This window comes from Helicoverpa zea, chromosome 1, assembly GCF_022581195.2.
Source record: "Helicoverpa zea isolate HzStark_Cry1AcR chromosome 1, ilHelZeax1.1, whole genome shotgun sequence".
NCBI classification, from domain to species: Eukaryota; Metazoa; Arthropoda; class Insecta; order Lepidoptera; family Noctuidae; genus Helicoverpa; species Helicoverpa zea.
Window position 1 is genome coordinate 13,251,175 of NC_061452.1, and position 22,564 is coordinate 13,273,738.

At 35.6% G+C, this 22,564-nt stretch overlaps 1 protein-coding gene across 2 annotated transcripts in view; it reads right to left on the minus strand.

The window, feature by feature from the left end:
• The window catches only part of LOC124631655 (oxysterol-binding protein-related protein 1), a 58,879-nt gene that overhangs the window by 27,199 nt on the left and 9,116 nt on the right, over window positions 1-22,564 (minus strand). Inside the window, exon 1 of one of the 2 annotated variants that reach the window (XR_006984535.1) lies at window positions 9,197-9,824. Coding sequence is in view for 1 of the 2 variants with exons in the window: in XM_047166194.1 (XP_047022150.1) it covers window positions 9,197-9,231 (35 nt within the window). In the remaining variant the exon portion in view is untranslated. Of the gene's footprint in view, window positions 1-9,196; window positions 9,825-22,564 lie in introns of those variants that run through there. The other variant, XM_047166194.1, reaches the window with a different exon arrangement.

Genomic DNA, 22,564 nt, shown 5'->3' on the forward strand with positions numbered 1-22,564 from the left:
GAGCTCAGTCTTAGTTCACTCTCGGTTGAGTCTTGGTCGAGTCTTCATCGAGTGTTCGTTGGAGTCGTCGCGTTACTTACGTCACGGCTAGTGTACCTAGTGTTATTGCCTAGCGTTGTAGTACCGTTGTAGATTCAAATGTAAAGGTTCTTCTAACCTGACAGACAGACATGTGTTGCTGGGGAGTTTGTTCCGCCACTTCTTCTTCCCAGCCAAAACACATAGGAAGTGGCGAAGGGCGGGCGTTTTGGGGGTTGTCTTTTGTTCTGACTAATTTGAATAAACGTTTCTAAGTTTTGAGTTCTGTTTGAGTTATCTCTTTGCTCGATTACCCTACCTGATGTCGGACGATAGTGCCAGCCATTCTGATGGCGCTTCCGACATATCTATACATATAATAAATCTGTAGAAAAGTAATTTTTGTACATTGAAGAAATTGGCAAAAAAAATAGCCAGCATGTTAAAGGATAACTAACAGAACCCATTTCCATCATTTTTGTCATTTTTGTCTGTTTGTCTGTTTATCTGTTTGTTTGTTCGGGATTCACGTAAAATCTACGAATTCAATGCAGACAATGCTTACATACAAAAATTCTACGTAACTTGGGGTATTACTTAGTTTTTGTTTCATCGAAATCGATTCACTCTATCAAAAGATATGATTAATTTTGTGAATTCAAGATGTAAAATATTACGACACGCAATCTGTTTGTCAAAACTGTACATTTGAATGTTGTACTTATATTAGTTGATCGGCCTATTATTAACCTTTACACAGAAAATCACACCTTTTTTTTTTTAGCGACGTAAAATCATCAAATGACCCCTCCCGCTGTGGGTTAGCAGCGGTGAGGGAGTGTCAGACTCTTACTGACTAAAATCGTCGTGTTCCGTCATAGACCTTTTATGTACCAGGGCCGCGGTATCTCTTTCGAACAACCCGCAGCCCAGAAAATCACACCTTCATAAGTATATTCGGAAGAAAAAAAAAATGAAAATTGTGTTTAGCCAAGGAAAGTAGCTCCATCTGTGGTAATCTGTGTTAAATAAAATACATAAAATTTGTCAAAGGAGCGAGGTGGTAAATGACAATAAATTACCATACATTCTTTATAGAGGATTATTATTTCAACAGATGGAGTTGTGTATTTTCCGTAATTCACCATATTTTATCACGTAGTGTAATTTTTCGATAGACATTTCAATAGTGTTTGTCAGTTTGCCGAGCCACATCAAAATCCAATTATAATTATTACCTTGATGAAAGGAAAATAATAGTTCTCAGCCAAATTTAAAACGGTGCCATCTAAATTATTTTTTGAATATTATGTCAAAAATGATGACTTTAGTATAACAATTAATTATCATTTAAAGTTACAGATGGAGTTTATATCAGGATTTTTTCATAAACATAGTTTAGCTTATCTTCCACTAATGTGGTGGCCTTAAAACAAATTACTTTGAGTGAGTAGTATTAAGTAGACCTCCATTATTTTTTCTGATGCAAAATATGTTAACTTAATCCTAGAAGAAAGGAGTATCTGTCTCTCGCAAGCGCTGCTAAGCGTGAGGTAGGTAGGTAATGTAGGATTCTGTAGCTTTAAGAACAAGCCCAGATACAAAGTGCAGATAAGAAATGGGAGCTTTCTCGATTTAATACCATACACACGTAAAATGCTTTATGCGTCTGAAAACGTACAAATTGCGCGTCGCATACCAGAGACATGCTTACTTTCAACTTCTGATCGCAAATACACTGGTCACGATTACGAACAGTCTCAGTAAGACCCGAGCCAAGTCTAAAAAAACACCTTTTATGTAAAACTACGTTTGATGTCATTCAATCACAAAGACAGAATTGTTCTCTGTTGCAAATCCTATCCACCTGTATCCTATCCTAATCCAGCATGCATTGCAGGTGTGCATTGCACAAAAACCAATGGTATCCTATTCGAGAAGTCAAAAGAGTCGATCTGCCAACGTCAGCTTCTGCGCTAAGCAAGTGTTCTTAATAGTACCATCAGAATTACATTCATCGTTGAATGAGGTGAATAAATTTTCAGAAACCACAATAACAGTAGGAGCCAAAGCATATGATCGCTTCATAGAGCTCTGATTGGCCCCAGGTGACCAAGTCAGGTCTGATTTGTTCGTTCATCAGATCTTTGAAAGCGTTTCGGTGGATACTTACTGTCGTCCTGGGTGACACAAAATATGGTATATAAACGTCCTCCGCAAGAGCGAAATTTTCCCGGTGTGCGGTAGTGACGCACAGTATACAACACTTATGTTCCTTTCGATTTGCTGGCTCCACCAAGAAATGACAAATTGCAAGCGTACATTTTGAAAATCTTGGCAAAACTGCAGGGGTAAGAACGCAACTCGAGCGCCGCGAGCGCGTCGCTTGCACTCTTCACACATGCCGCAGGGCAGCAAAACGCGACGTTCATGCAGCGTGCTCGCGACGCCCGCGCTACTCACACGCCCGAGGATCGCGCACGCCTAATGTGGGGTCAGCCTTACCATAGTGAGTAAGTGCACAGAAAATCCCCGTCATACAAGTGTTTCTCCCCAGTAGTGAAACTATCCTACCCTATGCGCCTGCTGATGATGATGACTCATTTTATCATCCATCCAGCTATTCCCCAACTATGTTGGTGTTGGCTTCCAGTCACCGAATCTGTTTGAGTACCAATATTTTGCTTGGAGCGACTACCTATCTACCTATCTTCAATCCAGTCAACTACACAAGCGATATCCATGGTAAGACTGACAGACTTTCTGGCTTCTGATTAGTCGCAGCAGCTGCAGAAAATGTACAAATGACAGCTTTGTCAGACTCAAAGCATATAGACATAGATTATAACTGTTTCCTGTGAAAATTACTTACGCACCATACGTAATAATTTTCCAAATTGGCTGACTAGATCCAGAGATATTCACAACGTCACAAACTTTACTTCTTTTGTTCAGATAAATGGTCACATCCACAACACAACCTTGATCAATGAATCTATGCGACTGCTAAGTGCTAATCCTAATTATACTGTCACGTGAAAGAATGCACCTGCGGGATAAGTAGTATTTTGACTATTCTATATTGCCCACGCAGACGAAGTTGCGGGCAACAGCTAGTATTATTATAAATTCAGTCGACCGTCCTTGAGGGTACCTACAATATTGGGATCAATATGGCTACCGACCTTGAATCATAAAAGGTCTCTGTCGGAAAATAAGGCATATAAAACCTCCTTTTGTATACTGAAAGGAGAAAAGAGTTTTTATCACGACAAAAGATTGTATGATAGATCGGAGTATCGACGAATTTCAGAATGAATGTTTCGAAATTTCGAGAAAATGAGCGACGAAAAATACCCAGAATTTTATATCCGACACCAGAAAATAGGAATACGTTTTTTAAAAATTGTTCATTCTCGTTTGCAATCCGACATTTCTACAAATAAATGAAATGGATACATCACTGGAAAACGAATTGGGTTTCCGACAGCCAGTTGCATGAAAATATTTTGTGGAAATTTTAAAACCGCTGAAAAAAAATGTTATATTTGAAATTGGAACCCAATTATTGCTTTTATTTTATAAACACAGACAGAGGAGTTTATCTAATGGGCTAATACACCGTGACTGAGATATGAGGTGAGATAGAAGACTGCAAGGCTCAAGCAACTTGAGAAAACCTCTATAGTAATCTTGTAAAAACATTTATACAAGATTTGTCTTTTTCTTTCAAGGAAGTAGTACTCTTTCTTTCTCACTATATACAATCTGGTAAAGCGAGTGAAAAGAACCCATGCTCTGCACGACTGATGATGTAATTTAAGACTATTCTTGTCAAAGGTACTCCTTTTGCAAATGTGTAGGTATATACTTTTACTAAAATTGCCTCTATATTTCATACGCGAATGCCGCAAAACCCGACAGTTGAAACATCACAATGATTAGAGAACCTACCTACTTATTTATTCTCGAGATCTCTTTACATATTTATTACATCATTTCCTTCGTATTTGGCAAATTAAAGGCACATACCGAGATGGTCTTCCCACGCAACTTGTGAACTTAATTGGAAAAGTATATATTTCTTCATGTAGGCGTTGGAACATTACTCATGAAAGAATGAGTGAATGTTTTATGTTTGTTTAAAGGAAAGAAAATACTTAATTAGACCACCGAATTTGTATGAGTTTGTTTGTATGAGTGTCAAGTATCGAGTCTTTATTTCCTAATTGGAATGGATAGCAGGTACCAAATTAACTGGCTTATGGCTTATGAATGACTTAAAAGCAGTAAATTATGAACCAAACCAGATTCATAACCGAGTTCAGATACTTATAGTTTTTCAATGAATGTCTTTGTTATCGAATTATGCAAAATTGGGTATGGACAGAGAAACAGCACATTTTTTATACAAAATGTCGTATAAAACTATTCTCAGAAAAGCGGGTAAAATCGCCTGGTACAGCTAGCTGATCTTCTTAATCTTTCATCTTTAAAAGTTTTCTTATTTTCTAGGTTTACAGTAAGTTCTAACACCCATCTCCGCAGCTCATTTATAGTTGAGAGGCAAGTTTTATCGCATCTGGATTAACGTAGGTATAGTTGAAGTTTATAAAATGTTTAATTTTCTTTTAAATAAAGGAAACAGCTTATGTGAGCAAGAATATTTGCTGCAGCTGTAATACGAAATTACTATTCTGTATAATAATATTTTCGGATATACGAAAGTGTGATATTTTAAACCCCAAAACTGTCCAAAATATACAGGTTTTGCTGTGTAAGCATATTTTATAGTCACCAATCTACGTTTAATCTAAACGAGACATGTTTGAAGTATCTAAAATCTAAGAAATTGAGTAATTGCCTTTCTAGAATGTTCCTTAACCTACGAACAAGTTTGTTTGCCTTATGTTTTCGTTTGTACAGCTAACAAGTGAGCTCTCAGAATAAACATTATGATTTAGTTTATTATGTTTTGATATTACAGCAATTTCGTACATATCGAATTGCTTATGAAAGATTAACCATAATAGACTTTTCGCAATTAGCAAACACCGGACCGATTTTTTTGTTCAACATTAGATAGCTCAATTATCGAGAAAAAATATAAAATAATGTTTATCTCTATGCAGGAAGTAATGCCCAAGGAACAGCAAAGTCAAACATTGCGATCCTCAAATTAAAAGACAAATCGAAACTCGCTCGGCTAAAGTCCAGTTAACAAGCTTGCTATGCAGTTAAGTAATTGAGTTATCAACTTGTCAACTAACTTATTTAGTATTAAATAGTTTCAGCTGAAATATCGGTAGCTACTGGGAATTTCATGACCGTACATTTAAAGATCTTACTTAATTCATTAAATGGTTCTGAAGTGAGAAATACGAGTATTATGAATAAAATAGCCTGAACCAAATACAGGGAAAACTTGGACCCTAGGGTTTTAAGATATTTTTATACAGGTAGAGTAGAAGAGAACCGTCACCTTTAATCCTGTTTAAACTAGATAGGAAACTACGCATAACTTAAAAGCCTATACTTATATGTATATACATTAGCGACATCGAATCGAACCTGTACGCGCACTTTAATCACTGAGACTGACAGGCTAGTGCTTTTAACCACTAGGCGACCACTACCACATATGACCACGATTCATGCGTCAATTATAAATCCTCTCAGTTAGGCAAACCTCAAACGTACATCCTACATAGTGAATTCATTAGTGTTACATCACTCCACGTCAAGATTCTCCGCTGGCAGGTCATTATATTGCAACTCGATGCCTCCCATCATTAGAACGCCTGTCCGTCTGTAGTGTATATGTCTGTTCTGATTGGAAAGGCTGAATATGAAAATGTATGTGTAATAAACCAATTTGGGACTATACATAAGGCATTGTGAATACGTGGTTTTGAACCTACTACGAGCCTTTTATATTTGTGAAAACCGCATAAAAAATCTATTCAGTAATAGATTGTGTGTTTATCGTCAAAGATGCAGAGGGATACTTTATAATAATATGTACCCAGTGATTTTTAGGGTTCCGTACCTCGAAAGGAAAAAACGGAACCCTTATAGGATCACTTTGTTGTCCGTCTGTCTGTCTGTCTGTCTGTCTGTCTGTCAAGACCCTTTATCTTAAGAACGCGTGGACGTATCAAGCTGAAATTCACATGAAATACTCGAGTCTATTGTCCCTTTAGGCTGTGAAAATATCCAGCTTCTAAGCCAAGCCAATCAAAAGATACAACCGATTATGTCGATATTTTCAACAAATTCTCGACACTCGCAAAGGAATCAAAACCTACAGGGTACTTCCCGTAAACTCAGAATCTTGAAATTTGGCATGAAGCATTGTTATATAATGCAAATATAGGAAAAATTGCGAAAATCTCATTTTTTTGTTATATAATATAATAAAAATATTTTAATAAAATGAAACTTACTACCTTATTTCTCACGAACGAATAAAGGTACCAAATTGAAATTTATACCAAATATCTAGGTCTATTGTCCCTTTAAGCAATGAAAAAATCAAACTTCTAAGTTAACGCGATCAAAAGATATAGCAGTTTTACCGACACCTTAGACGAATTTCCGTCACACGCTAGGGAATCAAAACCTACAAGGTACTTCCCGTGAACTCAGAGTCTTAAAATTCGGCACGAAGCAACGTTATATAGTACAGATAAAGGAAAAATTGCGAAAATGATAAATTTGAAGTTACATAAAATATTAAAATATTATTCAAAGTCAAAGTCAAATCATTTATTTCATTTAGGCCTTTACAAGCACTTATGAACGTCAAAATTATAACTAAGTTTGATTCTAGTTGCCCATATTTTTGCTTACATGACATAAAATATTTTTTTAATAATTATAAACTTACTACCTACCCTTTTTCACATGAACGCGTAGAGATATTAAAGTTTTGAATAAAAAGTGAAATTCATATCAAACACTTCTTAAATAAAATGGCCTCTAAACTGTGAAAAATTTTAAATCATTCAAAGGGCACCTTAGTATGAAAACCATACCCACGGCGGATACGAACGAAATATAGCACAGTATAATGATAAAGGCTCTGATTTACTATGGCATTAGTCGCATCAATGTGAACCATGGGAATCTAGAGAAAATCAGGTGTAAACATCAAATATTTTCCTCATTTCAATGGGGAATTTAAACGACCAAGTTTGACGGATTTGAGAAATCATTTCTTTGTAGTGAAAGAGTATACTCGCCGTTTATTTCTATTGTCATCAGGTCAGGATCTGATGATGGAAATCCTGAGAAATCGAGGGCAACTATCAGAAATTGTAGGCATGCATAGGATTAAAACTTGATTCTCAGATGTATGTCTGGTGATACTATCAAACAGTGAAGGTTTAGAGCTTATCTGATGATGGAGACGTGAGAAAGTCGAGAGAACTCGGTATGTTTTAGTTACGTCGTGTTTGGGCTTATATTATTCGTATTGACGAGAACTTTTCACAAAAGTTAAAAATAAAAACTTTTTACAAAAAAAAAAAAACAACTTCTAAAACAACAAGAAAACTGTTTATATGCATCGGTCTAGATCTCGGTGGTTAAATAAATATAGATGCATCCTCTAGACACCGACTTCTAGACCGATGCACCTAACATCTTTTTAATTTCTTTCTTGCTTTTGTTTTCTTGTTGCTTTTTTATATGTTTGAAGTTGGATTTGTTTGTAAAATGCTACAAAATAAAATAATGCCGACTTTATAAAACAAAGAAAGGGACAGAATTACACTTTTGTCAAGGCTCTAGAAACGTAAAGCCAGCAGCCCTGAATCCTACTCTCTAGAAGTCGTTGTTACAATTCGACAGCTACAAGTCGTCAGGCGGTTTCGAAAAAAACCTGAAACTGGGGCTCTTTAGGTGATTAATCCCTCAAAAATAAAAGATCCCATTCCTGCAATGGCTGCTTTAACCCAAGTTAGTAGTGAATTCTCATCACCTAATATAAAATAAGCTCCAACACAAGGTTACGTTATAAATTGTAAAGGAGTTCCCATAACTATATCTGATCTTAGCTGTCGATCCCACAATGGCAGTCAAACCTATCTTTGTGGAAAGTCTTCGCCAATACGAATAAAATAAGCCCAAACACGTGGTAGTTGCAACATACCGTTCGGGAGTTCCCTTGACTCTCTGTAGTCTCCATAATCAAATCAGCTCCAAACCTTCACTGTTTACCAGTACCCTCAAAAATACACTCACATGTCTGGTTATGACTCGATGCGTGCCTACAATATTCAAGAGTTGCCCTCGATTTCTCAGGGTTTCCAGATCCTCATCAGATCCTGGTCATCCGGATTGGCACCTTCCTTCTTTATGAAATGTCTTTAACAATAAAAACTAGCATTGCAACCTGTACAATCCTCTGAAACTGCTTGTCTTTTATATTTTTCAAACGATCCTGGACATTCGTCTCCATGGAATTTTAATAAAATATTTATATTCAAAGAAACGTCATACCATTCTCCACGATTTAAAACTACTTTGATTCATGTCCGCCACTTTTTACAAAGCGGGTCAGATATGCCCCATGACCTTTAAGACATAATTAGTTATTTTCAATCAGATTTCTGAATGATGACTATAAAATGTTGTATATAAATAACTTCAATAAAATAACTTTTACAAGGTACTGGCCTACTATTTTAGTTATATTATAAAATAAAAAATATTAACTATTTTGACTCTCACGAAATTACCATAACTATGATTGTTCTAAACTGAACGGTTGGCGCGAAACTCACTTTTTATCTATACAGCATTTGTACGGAACCCTCGGTGCGCGAGTCCGACTCGCACTTGGCCGGTTTATTGAATAGAGGAAACACGACTTGTCTTGTCGGTTCTTTTTCATATTATGTTAGCCACGAATTCACTTCAGGTATATAGACGAAAACACGTTAAAATATGGAAAACATTTCAGTAAAACACGCTACAACAGATACAAAACAGCGCTTCCATATATTTTCCAATACCCTAAGGCTTAGACTCCACCAAAGCGGACTTGAGCCAAGTTCTTAAAGTCTTTAAAAACAAATTGAATTTTTCCGCTCAGGTATAACACTGAATCGGTTGAAACTAGATAATAGTGGATTCTAGGCCTAAATCTACAAATAAAGAAAAACCCACTTACCTATATTTACACTGCCTGTCAGCATTATCTTCCATCTTACTCCCACTCCACTCCTCTAGCGGCTCGTTCCGACCTCACACGAAGATACACGAGCACTTCCGAAGTCACAGAACCGTTAATTTGAACACTGAACACTATTGTACTGTGTTTTTGTATGTATTTTGTTTATTAATATCACTATTTAATTTCCATTATTGTTTTCGTGTGCACTCACTATTGATAATAAGTTTTTATGGGTAAATGTCTTGAACAGTGTTTATTGACTGGTGAAAAATTTGATTTAAAGTATATGTCAAGTTAGTCTAGACTCCTTCAAAGCGGACTGGAGCAGTTTCTAAACAACCAATAGAATTTATCCGTTCAGGGATACTATTGAGTGGGCGGAGACAATATGTTTTGAAATTCTATTGGTTGCTTAAAAACTTCTCCGTTCCGCTCTTTTTTCTTCTTTTCTTCTTTTTTGGTGGAGTCTGGGCCTTAACTTTGAGATGAGATGTACTGACATTTAAACTTAGGTACTGGCGATAATTTGATTATATAAATCTGCATGCGATTATTATCCTACCTTATTGAGAGATTTTCATAATACCTGTACTCGGCCGTACCTTCGCAAGACTCCTTTAACGAGCGAACATTGTAATGATTGATCGATAAGCGGACGTATGTGGAAAATTGTATGAAATCTTTTATGTTGATCGTGAAAAGGGCTTCTAAAGATGAAAAGGGATTTGGAAAAGCAGAATTATATAATATACGAAAACACACGACTTTCATGTCTTGACTATATTCCACAGATTACATTTACTTTTGTTCATTCAGCTAATTACTTCCACTTCAAGTAAAGTAAACAGAACGCCCGTCTAACTTCTGATATGTATGGTCACAACAGAGCGATGAATTACTTATTAGCACAAATGGACCTATTGTTCCAACTCAAGACGGTTTGCTAAGTAATTAGTATTAGTAGGTACATGTTGTTCGAATTCAGAGTAACTCACGTACCACTGCACTACTGGGCTTGAGCTAGACAAACAATGTATGTATAGAGGTGATTAGTTTCGGCATAGCATAGGTATTGTAACAGCTTTGAGTTAGTGAAAGAGAATTTGCAATCTGACTAGTAATTTCAGAGGTTACTACATTACACATACGCTTAAGTGTTGATTTAGAAACGAGGAAGATAATTGAACCAAAATATTATATCAAAGCAAATAGAGTTGTAGGAAACAGTTCATTTTCAAACTCAACAGAAATATAACGAAAACACGTTTCAAAAATATTTCTCGTTTACAAACATAGAGAGCGGTTAGAAAAACAGTCGGTACATGACTCTGATAATCCAAAGGTTTTCTTTCCATCTAACTTTATACATAGATGGAAAATATATTTCCCAATATATCAACGAGTCACCTAACTATGTTACGATCAGAAGTGACTTCGCCAATTGCTACGAGAACGCTACGCACGTAGTAACAGTATTTTCACGGCTACGACATTGCTACGCACGTAGCCGATGGGGAAAAGATGTTCTCAATGTGGACAAAATTGCGTGCGACATTGAATGGCATTTTGTGGTAGATAGTTATTTTGTCTCTCATTCTGCCTTACAAAACTATGTTGAAATAATGTCATATGAATTTACACTGTACTCTACATCATTTAGTAAATAAAAAACATAATAACTTAGTACATTTTAAAGTATAATTTAATACTACATACATTCAATGTCATTATACTTTCACACGAACTTAGCAAAGAGAAAAGGCGAGGAGTCTTAAAACTTCAGCGCGTTGAAAACTAAAATGGCTCATATTACTTAAGAATGACGTCATAAGTGAGCAACACTTCAAAAAGGTGTGAACAATTAGCCAAGCTCCGAGAAAAGTGTTTTGTATTATTTGCATTTTAAAAAAGGCCTGGTAAAAATTTAATCGCTGTGAAGTTTTCGTGGAACTAGTGGTGCAGTGAAATACTGGCTATGTTTCATAAGCCATTAACAGAGTTATAAAACAAAATACACCAAAGTGGTGTTGAGGTCCCGCCGGCCGTTACATAAGACCATATAGAATCATCATGTCTAAGAAAAAGTGTTAAAAAGCCGAATCGAAAGAAAATATGTTCCTTCTTACGTTTAATATCCCTTATCCGTCTTTACCCCTCAATAATGTCAATGAGCTAATTCCTTGAACTTTGACTTTCTAACTCGTTGTTTCAACCCCTCCCCCCCCCCACACACACACACATCTACACACACACAAGCAAATATGTGCCAACACCATTTCAGAAACCAAATTCTGACAGGCTTCAAACATTTCCATGATCGAAATTACTTCAATCAACCGTCTTTTGAGTAATTTGAAGTCTAAACACAAATTAGAACAATATTAATGTTCATATATTTACGAGTAGTCATAAGCCTGACAACCAGTCTTACCCAAGGGGTATTGGGTTGGCTGTTCTGCATCCAGTTAGACTAAAAGCCGACCCCAACATAGTTGGGAAAAGGCTAGGCAGATGATGATTAATATACATACATATATAAGTAGCAAGATAATCATACAAGTTCATATAGAGTGGCAGCCATTTTGTAAATGAGCGTGGGATGTAATCCAATAAATATGTTAGGAAATATTATATTAACCTTTACAAGTTATTTATTTTACTTGCCGATATTAATCTTGGTTATAATAAAATTTACATAAGCCTGAATGTTTAGTGGGCTATCATTTACCGTGGTATTATTGCTAAGACTGATATTAGCATTTATCGTATCATTTACTTCTGAAATGGGAATAGATTAGGTGTTAAAATTTAATATACGACATACTCCAGTTAAGGTACACAAACATCTAGAGAGAGCAGTGAAGATGCCACCGCATCGCATTAAAAAAGATGTTTTTTTAAATACCTTAAGCACAGTTAATATCTGGTCTTTTTCAAAGTGTACAATGGTCGCAAGAAAAATATTACACAAACTACAGAAAAAAAACAATCATAAGTCACAGCGCAAAATACTAGCTCTGAAATATATTATGACGTTATCTCGACACAACCCAAAAAAGTTGAGTAGGATTCGAACAAATTGAGTATATACAGGACCCAGGGCTCGAACAATCTCCATAGATCGCAGAGGGTAACAAAAAAACTTGCCCGAATCGGCGCAGAGATTAGCACCAGCCATATATCAAACTTGAAGTACAAAATACATGGAGAACAAAATTACTAGCGGACCGAAAATCTCCTAAAAAAGTAGCGCGCCAAAATGCGGGTGTCGCCGTTTCCGCCTTTATATGCCTTTTTTGGACCCGCAATGTCGGCAGATGTCTCAAAGAACCAGAACTCCTAGTTAATTTACTCGTAACTGATCGTTTCAGTCATGTCCATCGTGCGTTTTTGACCTAGATGAAGGCGCCTGGCCTACCTGCATGATGCCATCTCCGCTCATTTTTCCTTACTCCGTGGCACCGCCCATATATCAAAGTTGAGGTACAAAATAACAGTTTTTTTTCATGAATTTTGATATTATACGAGGTGTTATTAATCTTGAAATATGACTATTGTTTTGGGATAGTATTTTTTATTAGTTGGTTTAGGTTTTGTGAGACCCTTCTCTGAAATTCAGATTATAATCAAAATTATAATAGAACTGTGTCCTTCTTGGTCTTGAAGCCGGTAAACTATTCCCTGTGGGCTTTGTTTACCTTTACCGAACGCAGATTTATCATAATTTATATAAAGTTAAATATTGTTTATGGCAATTAATTATTTTGATTAACTACTTTCCTAAAAGCCAATCTAGGTGGCTTATGTAATTAACAAGAATAACTGTAGATACTAACTTCGACATATCTTTTACATACAATATTATATTATATTATGAAAAGATATTTCATCGAGATACCTACCTATTTCAGATATTTAAAGAACCATTTCGCTGTTGAAATCGTTTCGAATTGAAATATGACAAATATTGGAACGAATACATCGAGACGTATCGATCCGTCTACGCGTGAAGTAAATTCAGACATTTCCCCGTCTGGCTGTAATATGAACATCTATTTCAAATGAAACCTTCATTCCATACATTTTATAAAGAAAAGGCTGGTGTTTAATTTCATGGTTATATATTAAGCAATTTTGACTTTAATATATAGAAATACTAGCTTCCGCTCGCGGCTTTGCCCGCAAGGTGTGTTGATAAAAAATAGCCTATGTTTTAATCCAGGGTATAACTTGTCAACATATCATACTTCAACCAAATTGGTCCAGTCGTTTTTCTTCTTTTTCAAACTTTCACATTTATGATATTAGTAGGAATAGTAGGTTAGTAGGATGATAAAGAGGAAACACTTTTTTGTTTGCACCCTAAAGGCTCGGAAACTGCTGAACCGATTTCAAAAATTCTCTCACTGTTGGAAAGCCACACTATTCACAAATAAAATAGGCTATATACTCATCCCGATACGGGCAGTTGTTCCCACGGAAAGCGGGAGAAACCACGAAAATACCGCTGGTTCAAAGTGATCTCTTGTCGGCAAATAAGTTATTATTTTTATATGGTAAAGCAATTTCGATGAATCGCGTGTGAGGTCTGCGTGGGTAGTTTTAGGTTCAATTTCCGGGCAAGCAATGATTTACGAGTTCTTTTTTATACAGGATTTCTATTCTAAGTTAAATTATAATAACAAAATGTGATGTGATGGAATGGTACGAAAAGGCTTCTATATCGTATTATAAGGCAGCAATCCCACAGGGCATGGGTAAAACTGGCGGAAGTTATTTTAATAAAGCAACTTAAACAAAACTGGAAAAAATCTACAGAAATCTCTAGAGAAAACAAACATGTTATAATATTAAAATAACTCACCCCAAAATACCATCCATGTTTTATTACAAAGAAAAATGTTCTAGAATATTATTTCCACAAACCAAGAAACAAATGAACAACAAAGTTTTACGAAGAAACACAAAAATTTCAACAAATTAGGTACATACAAGACGAACTTATCTTTGTAACGAAATGGAACAAGTGTAGTGAAACAATTTATTTTCCTTTCATTTTGTATTGTACCTCGTTTCCTGAATAAGTTGTTTGTTTTCGTGATATAAATATTTGTAAGATATATTCTAGAGTTTATTCCTAATTGGTTGAAAAGACAGAAACTTTTGGCTCCTGCTCAAATTAACAAATCAAGCTGGATTGTTATAATCTATTATTTGATAGAAGAAGTTTACTCAAGTCATCATCTGCCTAACCTTTCATCCCGGGCAACCGAATACCAATTCACTAAGAATGGGTGATATCCATGTGGATAAAAACCCCGAATTAATTAAATAAAAAAAATAAAAAAAGAATGGGTGTTAGGCTTCTGGCTACCCGTAACAACTGCCAAAGATGTCCAAATGACAATGTAATCAGTGACATCGTTAATTAAATTTATAGGTAAATAACAGCCAGTTTCTTCATCAAAAGTAAAAGCCAAAGTAAAAATCAAAGTAATGTCTAAAGTAAAAGTAACGGTCAAATTCATTTTTTTATTAGTTTTGCTGTCACTTTAGCCTTGAAAAAACGAATTTGACCGTTACTTTTACTTTAGACATTACTTTGACTTTTACTTTTGATGAAGAAACTGGCCGTAAGACTTTCGAAAACACTCGTTAATATCGAACCCACACAATCTTACTTTCAATGGCCTTAAGCTAAACAACTACTTAATACATACCTACGACCCTACGTACAATAAATTACAACAATTTAAAAGAAGAATCTAGTTCACAGCAAAGATTTAAAAGAACTAATTTCCGATTCACACGAGCCAGTGAGCCCCAACATGAGGTATTTGTGTCGCACTGTACTCTAATTGCCCTACTTTCTATGTCACATTTCTAGGTGGTACTGTGGCAAAGAATTCAGATAGGTACCTGTAGAAGTTAAAAACTATCCTAAAAAGCTTCTTAATTGTATTTTTTTTTGTAAATATCTCTGTAAATGAATAAAAGTTACACTAAAATCCAAAAAAAAAAAGAAATACTTAAGTAATATTTATACATGCATACTATTATATATTGAATGATTGATTTCATTATTTAATTGATAAAATAAGCTTGATAAGTATGCGGCTTGACGGGGAAAACGTGCATTTTTCATACACATTGCACAGTAACCGTTGTTAACAGTCCAGTAAAAGTTATGAATTCGAATCGTTAAAAACTACCGTATTTCCTTACCTACAATGTCCACAGCTAAAATCTGATGACGTAAGAACCTCTTTTGAACAACAAACTTAACTAGAGCAAACACGTTCTAACTAACACAAATTGGAGTTACTTTTTGTTCAGTTTACCCAAGAGTGCATCAATAACAATAAAATGTCCTGTCATATAAAACTTTTGACTGTCTGAATCTTTGTCATCGGCAAAGTCTAGAAAGTTGTACCAAAAAAAATATATAGAGGAAAACTACGATTAATGTATTTCCCATAATTTAGGTACTGACGTCTCGATTATCTAAGTATCTATGCAAGCTTAGATGAAATATATAAAAAACAAAAGATATTTATTTAAACACGCGTCGTAGCCTTTGGGCGGCCACTGCGGCTGTTCTCATGTAAGGAGATCAGCCAGCTGCGCAGGACATATTATAGTGCACAATAATTTGCACTCACTATTCCTTCACTCTCATAGCCCGATGGGACGTAAATCCGATGGGTCATAAAAATAATAATTTCAGTTCGTGTTCACAGTATCGTGGTTGAAACCGCAGGAAATCCAGCATCATCATTTATTTTAAATACGAGTAAAAACCGTGCGTTCAATTTAAAACCTGACATGTCAATATTCTCTACTGACAGCCTCGTAATTTAAATGTCGATAAATTAATTTGTTTTTCCGAAAATTCATCGAACACCGAGTAGGGTAAATGTTAAATTACCCATAGTCTCTCGACATTCGATATCAAACACCAGTTTGTGATCGTTCCATCTTCTCGTAAGTTAATTTAGATGATGACAGGCGGATTTGAATTAATATGTTGGATGTGGCAGACACAGCCAGTACCCAGAAATTTCATTTTGGTTATCATATATCAAAGAAACCTTTGCTCTGACGTGTAACAGCTGTGGGTTTATACTAAAAATAAGTGTTTTGAAAATTATAAAGAAAGGACGGTTTTGATGTTATCATCTATACTAAGTGTTTGTTTGTTAATGCTTCGAAACTGCTGTACTGTTTGTCAAAAATTTTACAATGTTGAGAAGCGAGACTATAACCCTAACCTTGTAAAATAGGCTACATTTTATTCCGCTACGGTCAGAGTTTCCACTGGTGAAGCTGTGGAAAACAGCCACCAAAAAAAACACAAAACAAATTCGAAAAAGGAATTAAAAAAATATTTCCCAATTAACATACAAAAGCCATTACACCCACAAAAAAAAAGAAAATGATTTAAAAACGTACAAAGTTACAAATTCAGTGACAGTCAGTCGATCTGCTGACCGCCTGGCAGCTTGCCAGTGCCGCCGGTCGATACAGCCCCGCCGACCCGTCTGGTCTAAGCTACCGACAATTGCTGCGACCACCCTACTTGCGACCTCATTTGCTGTTTACCCTACTTGGGGTTTATTAGTACTTATTATTTTATTGGTTACGTGAGACAGGTGAATGTATGTTTTGGACTTTTGATTGCTTAATTACGAAGTTTATAATTTAAATTGCGTCTACATGTTTTTTACAAGCGCCCAGAATACGTGGTCTGAGGTTTTTTCGAAAGTTAAGGGCGACGCTCTCCTATATATTATAGTGTCAGCAAATCTCTGTGGGGCCCACTAGGGCCAAAGCCTGCTGGGGATGCCGGATTGGTCGAAACAGTTACCGCGGCCCTTGTAAATAAAGGTCTGAAGGAACATGGTGGGTTTAGGAAAAGGCTAGAGGGAACGATGAATAGAATTGTCTTGTTCATAAATATGTTTGATATACCTACAAATACTGGAACATTGTCAAACCACATCAAACAGTTGATCCTATTTCCATACGGCGACAGACTAACATCTAATTCCATTTTACAACATACACATATCGACATTACCCTTCAGTACGTAACGTCAGAAAGGTCAGATGTCAGTCGCCCCATGAATTATTGATGTTCACTCACATTGAGACATCTAGGTAAAAATCTAGACTGAAATCTGTAGGTGTATGTTTGTCAGTTTATAATAGTTTATATGTTTTATTTGCTCTTCACCGCGGTTTTACCCAAATCTCTAGATTGTTAACTGGGTGAATCGATGCACTCAAACAATAATGTTGTCGCACAGTATAAAAAAAGCTACTAATCCCCTCCAAAATACCACTTATCTCCATACAAAATTTCATCTCGATCGGTTCAGCCATTTTACCATGAAAGCGTTTGAAACAAACCTTCTCATTATATTAGATTAGATAAAAAGTCACTCCATGTAAAACACTGGTACTGAGCTGCACCCGGTAAGACTTATTACGGTATACCGATATGAAAAGGCTAGGCAGATGACGATAGAAGAAAACTTTTGTGAAAATAATATTTTCCAAAGAAAAGCCTTATTGATAAAGTTATTCGGTATATTACGTGCCTTCGGATAATCTTCTAATCGAGTTATCTCGTGGCAGTTTTATTAGTACCGAGGTTGAGAGGCTTTGCGAGTGCTGGATTGGTATTTGGTACTTACGCTTCATAAAATCTTGGTTGGTTTATTTAGAGTCGAAGAAACGACAAGGTGTAAATCTTGAGAGTGCAGCGGTTATTCAATTTAGCTATGAGTTGCCGCCTGCGGTTTCAACTCTAGGCCGAAGGATTTACCGTAACCGAATAAAAAGTGGCCCTTGTGTAAGTTATTCTAATATACAAGCTATAGCATAATTTAAGGTTAAGGTTTTTTGTATTGAAAGAAAAACAATAAAATGAGAAGATAAATCCAAAAGAATCTCGTGTAACTATCTCAGCTGTGATATAATATGTATAGAAACGTAACATAAACTAAAACTTAAACATATCTGCACAATTACGTACCAACGTAATAAATAGCTATGCAGTATAACTCTGACCTTTACATGGAACTACCAAAACCTATCCGAAAGGTCCCTAGCGCCGCATAATAGCATATGCATCATTTATTGCAATCAAAATTGCAATCTAAATTCGCAAAAGTAAATGGAACTATTAGGTTCGTTACGTTACAGTCTTTTAATCGTCCCACTGCTAGGCACAGGCCTCACATTGAGAAGGATTGAGCGCTAATCACCACACTTACTCAATGCGGGTTGGTGATTCATGCTTAAAAGTCCAGATTTCCTCGAGATTTTTTCCTTCTGTTAGGTAACCAATGAAATTCTTTTAAAAACGTCCCCGATACTACGGGCCATTTATCACTGGTTTTCTACAAAATCCTAGGAATTGTAAAGTTTTTCGAAGACATTAGTTACAGCTAGGTAAAACTTGGCAGAAAGTCAATATTTTCGAGCCAGCCTTTTGATGGTATAAGTTTTTCAATTATAACTTTTGAACGATTAATTTTTGCGTTTTATTTTCTTTGAAAGGGATTAATAAAAGATTTATTAGGTATTTCATCAGTAACATATACGAAAGGTTTTTTTCTATCTTCGCAATACGGGAACATTACATTTTATGGAATCCTACGACATAGTACTTATCCCTATCTACTAAGTTTGAAATTATCTAATCTAATAGTTATGTACCTATTGTACCTATAGCCTGGTCGAGCACATTAAAATATACGCGGGTAGAACCGCGGGAAGTACGACATAAAAATAAATTGTTCTTTCTTCACCGAACTCTCATTTATTTTTATTGAAATACACTTAAAGATTACGACCGTTCCAATCCAATTTCCCAAACTTATTGTTTGCTTCAGAAATTAATTTCTCAGGAAACCTCAGAAATAACCACTTGACAGAAAAAATGAGAATTTTCTTTTTAAAAAGAAAAACTTGGGTTCATTCGCCTTCATTTGAGTCGTCTACAAGATTGCCGCTAGCGTGTTTTGTCCGCCATATTTTAATTACGAAGAAAATAAGGCTTTTCATTCGTCACTGTTTATTTTGTATTTAATAACTTGTTTTTACTTAATGTGCCTTTTTATTCAAGAGAGGACTTTATTAATTAAAAACATCTGACTGTCGCTGTTGACTTTAAAAGCTTGGCTAAAGTATAATGTTTTAAGTGGAATATTTTGCGATAAATGTTTTTAGTGAAAAATGTAGATCTTGGATTTGAATGTTGCAATGGATTGTGAATGGCTAGGCTTGGTATGTCTCGTCCAATATATTTTATATGCCATTTTAAAATCGCAAGCCGTAATATTGAGAGCTTCAAAATGGAAGTGATGGAATGAGTACACTTTTTTCCAAAAATAGGATTTCTAACAATTCGTATCACGTATTCTACTTTCATACCTATTAGGTACAAGTAAGTTGGCGTTACACTGCAGAGTTTAAACAGAAACCCATGTTAACTTCCCGCTCAACAATCTTGGGTATGACCTCTTGAACTCGTTAAAGGCTCCCAAAACAGGCGGTTAACATAGTTAAACTTCTGCGACTTGTGGACAGTTTTAGTGAAATTATTAGCGGCCCAAGACTTTATAGAGTCCGCCTTGTAGTGGTTATATTGGTGTTTTACAAGTTAATGGTTAGACAAAGTTTTGCAATGAATTTGAAACAGTCCTACCCTACACTTTATATGATCGGTTGGTAATACTTTTGATTGTTCATTATGATTTTATTGTTCAATCATTTCAGTTCACATAATTCATATTATGCTTGATTTATTATTTGCGATATATTATTATTTGCTGCTACAGATCATGCGCCATGTAAAATTACTCACATAAAACAAACACATTTGCTCACTGAGCAATGCTAAGCTGGACTTATCGCAGATCTGCATTCGATGCTTTGCTTTTAGGAGTGTATTTCTGCTAACACTTTAAATTACAGTTTAATATTAGTTTGCCAACAAAAAGGCAAGATACTACAAATGCACCAAATTTCAAACCAACCAAGTTCTACAGCTCGTAGTCTATCCTTACTAAGCAAAAAGCTAAATCAACAAGCAGTGCGAATAAAGGTTAAAGAACCAAGTCCAGTTTGTATGCGCATCGACTGCGGTAGTCGCATTATACCCTTAGCCACGGTCGCTGCATTAGGGTCGAACGACACGTGTGAAAAACCCATGGAGAACAAAATAACTAGCGGAGGTGCCAAAAAGGAAAATCTCTTAAGAACGTAGCGCGCCAAAATTCGTGTGTTTGACGGACGAGGAATGTTACTGTCTCAGCCTTTATACGCTAGTTTTAGAACCCGTCGATTTTTGGTAATACCAGTAATCGTTGACAGGTGACACAAAGGTATGCCTTGTTAGTTCACTTTTCACTGACCGTTTTGGTCATGCTTTGACCTAGAAGAAGATGCCTGACCTAACTGCTCTATGGTATCTCCGCTCATATTTCCTTACTCTGTGGTGAAGACATACAACGCACTGCTAAGCAGTCGGTATTCGAAAGCAATGACGCGTAGTGTGAAACGTCCTTAATAACAGAAATGGGTACACACATATGTATTTATAAATATTACTAGTGCGAAAATCGTGTTTGTAGAATTTATTTTAGACAGCTTGATTGATGGTAGAACCTCTCTGGAGTGATTGATGATTGAATTATTTTGTTTGGTTTTCGAGAAAGCGAGAGTAAAGAGTATGTTTTGGTTGAGTTTACATCTTCTATATCATCTTGTAATTTATGGTATAACATTTTTTTTAAAGGTTAAATGATAGGTATATTTGCTACTTCGTCTATGGAAAAGTAATATCTGAGACTGATACTATTCTCTATTTAGGAAGTTCATCTCTAGTTATAAGACGGCGTTAATCTATTTTACAAGTAAGTATGTATAAACCGCTGCCAGTGCATTAATAAAAAGCTGTGCATGACAATTGAAAGGTCTTATGCATATATGCGTCTTAGTGTATCATGAATATACTTTCCCGAAAAAGAAAACATTTATATAACACTACATTTTCTTTTCAAAAAAATAATTACGCAGAATAATATAGCCCCTAGCTAATTTTCTGTCTACCTAAATATAGAGTTCAATGAGTGATTGTTCGAGTGTACACAGAGAAGAGCAATTTGGCGCTTGAACGAATGTTAAGGGTAAATTAGTCTCAAGTACAGCCTCGAGTATTGATTGAGAGTTTGTACAGACCAATCAAGAAGGAGCTCTGAACTTTGACCTTTAGAGTACAAATTAGTTTGGCAGATAAAACTGTTAAAAGGAACGTTATGTGTCATACAAAGTGTACTTAGTATTTTCTGAAGGTCACCTATCTGCTTAGCCTTTTCCCAACTGTATACGATTCGGCTTTCATTCTAACCGAAAGTTGAGTACCAATGATTTTTATGGAGCGACTGCCTATCTGATCTCCTCAACCACGTTACCCCGGCCCATAATCCATACCCTCCGTTAAGACTGGTTGTCAGACTTTCTGGCTTCTAACTAGCGATACGCTTCCAAAAATGTTTTAATGACAGGCAGGACCAACCAATTTAACGTGCCTTCCAAAACACAGTTTTTTCAGAAATTAGCTGTGAATAAACTAGGCCCATTTTAGTACGTTTCGAATTCATTTTATGGGTATTTATCCTTTAGGTATACAAAAGACACATAAAAAGAGTAATTTTTAGTTTCATTACCTAACTACTTTATAGTATTCTTTTCAATTAATTTTATTTGCTTCTCATTAACTGTATACTATCTTTTTTATTTCTATGTTAATGTGTGTTGAAACCTTTCAAGTTTAATGAGACTTAAATGTTTGTGAAGTTGTTACTACTTGACTAAAAGGTTTTTTACTAGCACCTGCGTTTGCCATTAGCAGAGTGCCAACGGTTCTAGAAAAGAAATAGATATAAATTCTAGTATGATGGTACGTAAGACAGAAAAATATTTATGTACATCTTTTTTAAGTACTAAAATTATTCTTTGCGTTTTTAGATTTTGCATTTGTACTTAAGTGATTTGGGATTAAAATATATGTCATCTAGTAAACACATAAATTATATGGCTTTATGTGCTAAAATAGCTTCACTAGTCCAAAATTAAGTTACCTCTTGTGTAGAAATATTAAAGCTTTACTCCTTTTTAAAACTATAGAAAACCTACCTTTACCTAACCTACTTTAGAAAACGTTACACAAAATAATGTATTTCCCTCAATAGTGAATATTCTTTATCCATTAAGACCTAATAAGACCATTGAAAGTCGACCAAAGTATGTGAAAAGCATCCACGTTCACCCACAGCCGATAGAAATTCATGC